The 10374-nt window shown below is 42.4% G+C and overlaps 1 protein-coding gene across 1 annotated transcript; it reads left to right on the top strand.

Annotated features, from left to right (window-relative positions):
• The first annotated feature begins 6166 nt into the window (after window positions 1-6166).
• LOC147423635 (RGG repeats nuclear RNA binding protein A-like) lies at window positions 6167-9895 on the top strand. Its single transcript, XM_086501401.1, has 7 exons — window positions 6167-6597; window positions 8051-8429; window positions 8506-8574; window positions 8669-8798; window positions 8884-9039; window positions 9222-9281; window positions 9366-9895. Exons 1-7 carry the CDS (start codon window positions 6426-6428, stop codon window positions 9567-9569), a joined length of 1170 nt encoding a protein of 389 aa, XP_086357527.1. The 5' UTR covers window positions 6167-6425; the 3' UTR covers window positions 9570-9895.
• The last annotated feature ends 479 nt before the right edge of the window (window positions 9896-10374 follow it).

The raw sequence follows: 10374 nt of genomic DNA, 5'->3' as shown, positions 1-10374 counted from the left end.
ATTCGGTCTACCCTGAAGGGGATTGAAACATATTTCTATTGGCCTACCATGAAAGCAAACATACAAGAGTATGTTTCTAAATGTGCGGTATGCCAAAAGACGAAGTTTGATAAAGGGAAGCAACTTGGATATCTTCAACCCTTGCCAATCCCTAATTCGCTATGGAAGAGCATATCCATGGATTTTATCTTTGGATTGCCTAAGTCTATCCATGTGAATACGGGAATATGGACGATAGTAGATAGGTTCAGTAAACAAGCTCATTTTATACCTGTCAAAAAGACTATCAATGCCCATCAAATGGCAACCCTCTTCATTTCACAAATCTTCAAGTACCATGGCTTGCCAATGTCCATAGTGTTGGATAGCCTAGAATGACCAGTAATTTCTGGAAGGGTCTCTTTGAGAATTTAGGGACAAGGCTAAACTTCTCTTCAGCCTATCACCCGCAAACGGATGGCCAAAGTGAAATAGCTAACCTAACAATTCTTGATCTACTAAAAGCCTATGTAACGGAAGTAGATTAAAGGTCCCAATGGGAAAAGTACTTACCCTTAGTGGAGTATGCCTACAATAACACTGTACATACTTCCACGGGAAAAGCACCTTTCGAGGTAATTGAGGGAAAGACAAAAAGTCCCCTGCTACTTTAGGTACACAGGAAGATCTTTGCTACAGATGAGTATAGCCGAGACCTACAAGAATCTTTCCAAAAGATTAATGATGCTATATCTATCTCGCAACAAAGGCAAAAGGCTGCTGCTGATAAGCACAAAAAAGCCCAAGCCTTTAAAGAAAATGATTGGATCTTATAACTAATATCTAATTCTCCTAAATAAATTTCTCATGTTAAACTGATCATTTATTATGGGGAAGTGCGAGGGGAGAAAAAGCTAGAATATTGGTTAAGCTGGCAGACCGACCACAGTAGGGATCCAAAGGGGGGGCCATCTGCAAAAGACCAAGGTGCAACAATGGGCTTTAAAGACCCTAAGGTTCAACCCATTAAGACTTCCAAAATGCTAAGGTTCCAAAATTCAAAGGTTGTGTCCAAAGGTCAAACACTAGGAAAATTGGATGCTTAGTGTGTGTACAAAAAAGTCTTCATAGTCCCTACATAGGAGGGGACGAGCCTTGCAAGTAGGGGATGAGAGAGAAACACACACACACACACACACTCTCTCACAAGCTCCTTTACACAAAGGGAATGAGGGACGCATGTTAGCTCCCTAGCCCAGATGCCCACAAGGTGTACTCAAATCCTATTGGATGGCCATGGAGATGGACCAATGAGAATTAGGCTAGAGTAAATCTAGTTTAATTTTTTTAAAAAAACACTTAAATAAAAGAACCAATAGGAATTAAGCTCTCTAGAAGACTACTGTGGATAGTCTCCCAAGGGGTCCAATGAGCATTCAGCAGCCCAATGGCTTGCCTGATTCCTATTGGCCAGGAGACAAAAGGGGTCCAATGAGAGGTTAGTTGCATTAATTAATCACCTAAAGATCTCACAAAAGGGAAAAGGGGGACACATGTCAGAAGGCTATCACTTATGATCTTGAAATTCCATTGGCTAAGCATGGAGAGGTCCAATAGGGTGTGAGCATGAGAAAATAGCAAGAGGGGTTAACCAAGAGAGAGAGAGGGGGACTGATTTTCTCAAGGCATTATTGCATACACACTCACAGTAGTCCATGTGTGGAGTAAGAAGACTCTCTCTCTCCTTCTCAAGCTTTAATGGAAAGTTTATCACCTACTCCAAGCTTGTGAGAAGGGAGGCCTACACCAACAACTCTTGGCTTTGTGATGCAAATCCAACCAAGAGCCAAGCTTCAACACATGCTCATCTCCTCTACCATGCTAATTACTATGCTAAGCTATGCTAATATGAGTGATTATGTGAGGAGAGGTACATCTTTCTCGTAAGACTACTCCTTCTTCCTCTCAATCTACTCTCATAACCCCGCTAGCTCTCACCATCTTCGAAGGTGTGTGAGGTCTTGGGTCTGAGACCCTGAGGGAATTGCTGTTGTGTTTTATAAGTGTTTGGCTTAGTGCTTGAAGTTTCCATCTTCATTGCACTAGCTAGTGTTGAAGGAACACAAAGAATTGTATTGTAAAATGTCTCTCTTGATGGGAGAAACCATAATACAAAGCCTTTTGGAGGGGGGACCGGCTCCGGTCCTCAACTGTTGTCAATAGCTTAATTTCTCTCTTTTGAAGTATTGTTCATGCTATTTAACTAGGTGTTATACTTTTTGTTGCTCTCTCCACCCAAGCACTCTTGTTATTCTCATTAGGAATCTATTCTAATGAAATGCTCACTATGTTCATGCTATTTTCCGCTACACACAAGTTACAAAGCCATTAAATGACATAGCACCACTGTAAAGTACCACACATGAGCATCTGTAGCAATTGACAAACATCCATCATGGACAAAAGGATCATAAGTGCACTCTGCACTAAAAGCCCATTCTGTATCAACATTTAAATCACAATCTCTTTTCGTAGAAGACTAAACAATAGCTGCATTTTTAGTGGAGCCAGTATTTGTAGTGGAACCAACCTCTTTCTTCTTAGCCTCTTTGGCCTTCAACTCAGGACACTGCTTGATCGAGTGATCATTAGCTTTAGAATAATGGCAACACATCTTCTTTTTGCCCTTTTCACCAAAATTCCCAGACAAATTGTTGCCAGCAAAAGCATTAGGAACATGTGATATACCACTCGTAAAAGAACCATGAGAAGTGGCTACATTGCTATTACCACCTTTTCTTTGAGCAACAATAAAGGCCTGTTCAACTGCATGCTATCTAGTCCTGATTTTTTTTGGAAAGTGACTCTTGAACAACAATGTGTGTAATGCATCAAACTTAACAACTTTTGGATTTCCTTGGGTCATAAGTCTCCAAGTACTAGCAAAAACTTGGTAAGAATCTAGCAAAGCATCAAGAACAATTTGTACAAGGGAACTGTCATGCAACAATGCAATTCTTGTCTCATTACGACTTGCATAAAGACCAACGAGAATATCCCAAGCCTCTTTTGTACATTTTGCTAAAAGAATGTGAGGAGTAATATTGTGATTCACAGACAACACAATCAATGCATGAGTATGTGCATCTTTTACATCCCAACGAGCTTGCTTAGCCGTAGGCAAAACAACTCTTGCAGTAACAATCTTGCCGCCAAAACCTGCAACATCCTCAACATCGCCTACATCCTCAAAACCAGGACGTACATCAATGCCCTACACAATATTCTAGACACCCTTTGACACAAGGACATGTTGCATCATATAAGCCCACATAACGTAATTGTCCATCCAATCTATCCTCATCAGCAAACATCTTGAACACATCTTTGTTGTTGAACACATCTTGAACACATCTTTGTTGTTGTCAGCCATGGCAAATGCTCTACCTGATGTGAAAACTGCCCGAAAAGAGGAGAAACGAAGTGGGAACAAGAGGGGAACAACATGTGCTATATAGCACAAACCGTAGAAGACTGTAAGGGGCCTGTTAGGCATTGAATTTTTTTTTGCACAAAATGACGAAATAGCAAGCACAGTACTGCCTGTAGTGGAACAAAGGCTGAAATGAGTCCGAACCAAATATCTTAATAGGCGTGTGTTGGAGGTGGTGGCGACTAAGCTCCGGAGGCCACAACCTGCTCTGATACTAATTGTTGGAATTAGGGTTGCAAGAAAACACACACAACTTGGAGAAGTGAAGGAAGCTCAAGGCACACATTAGAGAGTGTTTGACTTATTAAGCAAAGGAAAGATAGATAGCCCTAGAGTGATGGGTGTATATACAATGCACGAGGGAAAAAAGCCTCTTAGTGAGGGAAAAAATGCCCTGACGGTCCTAAGTGTGTTCACATACATTACTACCACATGTGTTTGTTGATAATCCACACCTCTCATCATTCATGAGATCACCCAGAACCCAAAACAAAGTCTATCTGGCCTGTACGCTACAAAAATAGGAGCCACTAGAGTCTCATAGCGGCTAACTCTATAATCGGCACACATCCTGAGTTCAACATGTATGTGTAATCAACCTTTTCTCTGTATCTTAATTGCTTCCATTCATATAAGAGGAGTGAGTCTAGTAGACATTACAATTTGGTGAAAGTTCCAATCATCATTTCCTAAAGAAACCATCTAAGTATCATGTCCTAAAGATACTAATCATTTGATTTTGCAAATGTATTAAACATTTACTCATGGCCCTTGGCTTTAAAGAAGGCAATTTGGAACTCTATAGGGTAGAGTTCTACTCCTTTGGATGGAGGTTAATGATAAATGTTGAGTACCTACTATTGGGGTAAAGGCAATGTGCCTTGTCCTAGGCCAGTCGCCTAAATTTTGATCGCCCACTGAGTCACTAATCATCAACCCCTTATTCTTTGTATGAAAAAGATTAAGGAGATAGAGAGGGTTTAGTCTCTCTGATCTCCACCCACACATACATGTTCTCCACACATGTGTGTTCTCCTCTCACGTGCACACTCTCATGCACTCACATCCCACTCCTCGATCCTCTCAATTGATATCAGAGCACAAAGGGGAGTGACAATGACATCGACTCCAGCTTTGTGCATTCACAAGCTTTAGGTTGAGACCTTAGCAGTAGGAAATTGGAGTAGGCCTATGTTCTTTGTTACAATGCAAAAGCTTGAAGCTCCGTTTTTTTGCTTGGATTAAGGTGTGTGAGATCTCTGCAAAAGGCTATGCAATTTAATATGAATGTTTTGCAACAATCAAGAGCCTTGGAAAGAGTAGAACACATAACTACCCATACATAAGCTACACACACATTGTTTCAAACTATGGGTAGAAACGACAAGCAAATATTTGCACGTGTCGATGAATATAGCAAGTAAAAGGGGGTGCGCAAGTCTCAGCATAGAGCAACCAATGTTGTTGGGTTGCACATGCTTTATCACACTGTAAATTATGTAGCACTTGATACACATAAAGCAATGAGTACAAGTTGATTCAGAGAAAGAGGACCAACGTTGGTAACTCATCCAACATAAGGCAGACACAAATGTGTGAGCAAAGCACACACAAGACTATATAACCCAAGCAATTAGCCATTAGCTACCAGTTAACAATCGTCACTTATAAGCAAGCATTATGGGGGCTTTCCAGGTAGTAGCAGCTTGCGTGTGATCAACAACACTTATGGGAAGTTGTAAAAGACTAGTGCAAGTTGCAACAACTTGGAGAGAGAGAGAGAGAGAGAGAGAGAGAGAGAGAGAGAGAGAGAGAGAGAGAGAGAGAGAGAGAGAGAGAGAGAGAGAGAGAGAGAGAGAGAGAGAGAGAGAGAGAGAGAGAGAGGATTGACTCTCCTTTGACGACGTTGACTCGATATCAAGCTTCCTCCCTACATCCCCTTTGCGGTGACACACACACATAGGCGGATAGAGAGACATATTCTATCTGGCCACTTCCTCTACATAGTGAGAGCGAGAGAGAGTGGATGTAGGCTCTCCTCCGACGCTTTGATTTCTTCTACGACACACATATGCGATGAGAACGCAATTATGATGGCCTTTCTAGAGCAGGTTTTCTTGGTAAGTGACATTGACTAACAGATGTCTACAACCATGATAAGTACATCTTGATCTTCACATGGATTTTGTGAGCCAAATTGTACTTTTCCCAAGTGCGAATGCCTTTCTTCTTTTCACCTTTGCTCTCTCAACGTGTCTACTTTTACTTGGCACCTTATGTTTTTTGGGTAGCCTCTAACATTGCACCACGCGAATAGGCTAGCTACTCTTGGCTTTTTACAAGGTTGTAGGGGCTAATGATGTCAAAAGACTTTTCTCTCCTCTTAACAATCAAGTGATAGGGCTCCATAGAGTACACCCTTTCTAACTATTTTTCTTGCATCGTCAATACCTATTAGTTCAAGACTCATCGGATAGATCTTTGAGGCCTCCTTAGATAGTTCATACAATGTTCTTCCGAGTTCATGTCGGATTGTTCGTACTATACGAAGTCCTCAAGTTCTCTTCTTCGCTAACTTGTAACTTTGTGATGTTGTTGGAACTTGGGGGCTCCATAAGAGTTGGTTAAGGTGTGAGCTGCCAACACTTGTGAGTCGCGACTTTATCCATACAAAGGAATTCTTAACAATGGGCTCAAGGGTTTACTAGCGGTCTCATCTCATCATCAGCATCATATATTCATCATCATCTTCCTCGTTGCATTGATTTCACTACACTACACAGGCGCGAAGGCCCCTTGTCGTCACTTGATACAGAGCCTACGCCGACACAGAGGAAATCGAAGAGGCCCGTGAAGCTCCCCGCTTACGTTTCCATGGCTTCTCCGACCTATCGGTAGCCCCACTTCTGCGGCAATCCCTGCTTTGCTGTGTTGAGTGCACAGCCTCTCGACTATGGAGAATCAAAACCATTTTGCACTGCTTGTAGATGACGAGAACGACGACCCGTCTGCACTTTTTGAGCGCGCTGGAGCTGCCCGTCCTGCACCTGCAGCAAAGGAGCTCAAGAAGACTCCAGCGCCTGTTGCCAAGCTTCCTACCAAGCCCCCTCCTCCAGCTCAAGCAGGTAAAGGCCCCGATCTGGCTCATAGCATTTCTTCTGCACAAGGCTTGTAGTTCAGTGTAGTCATGGTTCGTTTTTGTATGCCAGAATGAGAAGTCATGCAGTACACTCACATAGTTCAGCTGTATATGCGTGAATGTAAACATAAAGTTTGATGCTTGGCCTGTATTGCAGTCTGCTATTATAATAATTTTCAGAGTCTCTACATCTCTTGGGTGCTGAGTATCTAAGGTTTGCATTCTATTGCACTTGTGGAATGATCTTTCGGGGGTGTTGTTTTCTCAAGCAAGGATTGCTTGACAAAGAGAAATATTGTAGTGGGCCAGATATTATGGGAGGCATTTCAGAATTATCGTATGCTGACATTTGAGAATTATAGGAGCCATGTTTCTATTTATATCTATCTTCCAACAATCACAAATATTACTCTAATATGTGGTATGAAAGTATGAATGATTTTGGAGGAACATGGGCAGGAGGCATTGCCGGTTGATATACTACATTACTATGCGTGAATCATGCGATGTGAAAGCTTTTGTGCGAATGTAAGTCATGGGCCTTTGAAAAGCTTTTGGTCACTCTTGTCATGCTCTTCATATCTGTTGATATGTCATTTGGATTTGTATAACTAAGAGGTGGCAATGCCTTATGACTATTCTATTTTGTTTTGCGGAGTGTGAATGAAGGGTTACAATCGATGTGGGCATGGCTGCTGAAGTTTAAGTTGTTCCGGCCCTTTCCTCTAATCCTTTGCGTAAAGATGTTTTTGCCTTTGCAAAGGTTTACTGTTTCTCAGTGAAGAAAAAGAAAAGAAGTCTTTCTTAGGGCACTTTGTGGAACTCTATCAGAGGAGAGTGGTTACTTACACTCATCATATCTGAATTGTGCAACTGATCTTTTGTTAATCTGGGGTCTCTGAAATTGAAGCATCTTGTGTTGACATGCCAAAGAAGGATGGCTCTTTCTTGTTAGGGCTAGCATGTAAGCATACCAAGGCTAGTTACTACACTGGCTACTTGTCCACGACTTTGGGAGTCTGTAGGCTGTATAATTCTCATTTGTTCAGGAGAAATCATACAGAGCTGTCGGACTCACAATGCTTGGTTCTCTTGTGATCTTCTTTTCTCATGAGAGAGTTTTATATGGTATTATGTAGGAAAGTGCATGTGAATCTTCGTTTGAGTGAAGTACTGAGTGTATTCTCCTTTCAGTCCTGATGTAGTTTTAAATAAGGGTTGTTGGTTACCTTCCTGTATATGTCTGTCACCACAAAGTACTAACAAAACCTTGAGTTATCAAGAGGGGGCTTCTCTGTCTTGTACTTTAGAGGAGTTCTGTTTTTGGCCGTGACTAGCAAATTCTTATGGTTGTGGATTAAAACAGGGTCAACTTATTACAGTTTTTGTCCAAATAATGATTTTGCTAGTTCTGACCATTACCTTTAAAGTTGAAACAGTGAGGGATTCTCAAGGTGATGGTGGAAGGGGTCGAGGTGGTCGAGGAGGTCGAAGTGGAGGAAGAGGGAACTATGGAAATCGGGATGGTAGGTTTTCAGAAGGGGGCTACAACCGGCAATCTAGGGAAGGTTGGTTTCAAGGAAGTGAGCAGAATGATCGCAGTTTTAATAGTGGCAGGGGAGGATTCTCAACTGCCAATGCACCCTTGAATGGAGATGCACCAATTGAGGGTGAGGATAGTGGACGCACTAATGATGTTGGTGGCGGACGTGGACGAGGCCGTGGCCGAGGACGAGGCCGTGGATATGGTTACATGGGAGACGGTGAAGAGCGTCCAAGACAACGAGAGTATGAACGAAGAAGTGGAACTGGTCGAGGGTATGCCTGTTTTTTTTAGTTGGTTGGTAAGAATGCTATGTTGGTCAATTGATAATTGTGTGCTTACTTTGTTCAGCAATGAGGTAAAGCGCGAAGGAGCTGGTCGAGGAAATTGGGGTGTTGAGATTGATCCGCAGAGTGTTCTGTGAGTGGCCTTTTGCTGTGTTTGGAATGATGCTCAACCTTTCCTTAATTGCCACTTCTTTTGAAGCAATTATGATTTGTTTGCTCCATAACAGGGACAATCCAGATGAAGTCAGAGAAGAAGAAAAGCCTGCTTCACCCAAGGATACAGAGAAAAAAGCAGAGGATGTGCGGCCAGAGGGTGAAGATGCAGAGAAACCAGTGGAAGTAGAAGAGGAGGAGAAGGTACAAAGTGAATCAAGTACATTTTCTTATTCTATGCTCATTACGTGTCAAGGAAATTATAAATCAGCTCTGTGTTCTTGTGCAGGAGATGACTCTAGAGGAGTACGAGAAGGTATTGAGTGAGAAGAGGAAAAACCTAGAAGCTCTCAAAGCAAAAGAGAGGAAGGTCACTGTTGACAAGGAATTTGCAACCATGCAGCTTGTTGAGAAGAAAAGTGAAGAAGAGAACTTCTTGAAACTGGTGAGATACCTCTTCTGTTTTGCCGCTTTGCGATCCGATTTGCCTGGTGTGAGTTTCTTTTCTATAAGGGTGGGTAGTAGATTCTGGACTTTGCACTGCTGGTGGAGCAATCGACATCTTAGCTCACATCCTTTTAAGAAAAAACAGAGTTTTTGATTTGTTGTTCTGCATTGTACTTGCAGGGTGGTGCTGATAAGGGCAAGAAGAAAGAGATAGCAGAGAAAGATGAGAGAACAAAAAAGGTTTGTGTCAGTTTGCTTGGGATGTTTTGATTATTTTGAGTAAAATGTTTTGGTTTTTCCTGACATTTCGGATTGCTCTTGAAGCCTGTCAGCATCAATGAGTTTTTGAAGCCAACTGAAGGTGATGCGTACTTCAGTCCCTCAGGTCGTGGTCGTGGCAGGGGAGGTCGTGGTCGTGGCGAGCGTGGAGGCTTCAGGGGTGGATATGGAGGTGGATATACATCTCGAGAAGCAACAGCTCCTAGCATCGAAGACCCCAGTCATTTTCCCACATTGGGCGGGAAGTAGAGCTCTCTAGATGTAGATGTTAATCTGCTAGCCGAGCTCTCGTTTTTGTAGGAAACCTTCATAATCTGCACACTCTGTTGTTCAAGGTTATAATCAACTCACTCAGTTGTTTTTCTATTGGAGACACTGTTGCAGCAAAAAGCAGAGAGCAACAAGGTCGGTGTAGTGGTTTTTTGGAGGAAGAGGTTAGAGTCTTGCTCGCTGTTATTCATGTAAATGTTGTCTGTCCGCATTGTTTGCATTGAGAAGGTCTGGGACTGGAACATTGCTCGCAACAACGTTGTGGATGAGAGAGTTTGCATCTTATGTGAGTTTTTCTTTACTCTTGAAGTTGTCTTTGATGATCTGATGCTGTTTAAAAGGGGTTTGAAGGTTGAGAATGTGGTTATGATGGTAATGCAGACCAGTATGTGCTATCACCAATAATTCACATTTCCTGCTGCTCTCGAAACTGGAATGTTCAAGGACACCATGGGTACACTGAAAATTGCTGTCTGTAGGTCAGGGCTCAGGGTTAAGGTTAGGGCTTCGTGCTCAGTACTTAGGGTGTAGGATTTAGCATGGATAATGGGATCCGTGAACCTTTTCTTTTTTGGGGGGGGGGGGGGGGGATTGAGTTGTAAATGAGGGCTAATACAACACAATGGGGGTGTGTGGGGGGATATAATGGGCAAGAGCTGATATAAAGTTTGGTACAAGATGAGCAGGGTACAATCCTCAAAAGAGCATCATCATAGGAGATCCATCATCGATCATTGGCGGATCTTATCAATCTCCTCCATGGTTAGGGCTTTTGCCTTTATCT

Source organism: Adiantum capillus-veneris, chromosome 26 (genome assembly GCF_014529385.1).
Source record: "Adiantum capillus-veneris isolate H3 chromosome 26, ASM1452938v2, whole genome shotgun sequence".
NCBI lineage: Eukaryota > Viridiplantae > Streptophyta > Polypodiopsida > Polypodiales > Pteridaceae > Adiantum > Adiantum capillus-veneris.
The sequence above is the reverse complement of the archived record's forward strand: the minus strand, read 5'-3'. Positions and strand labels throughout refer to the sequence as shown.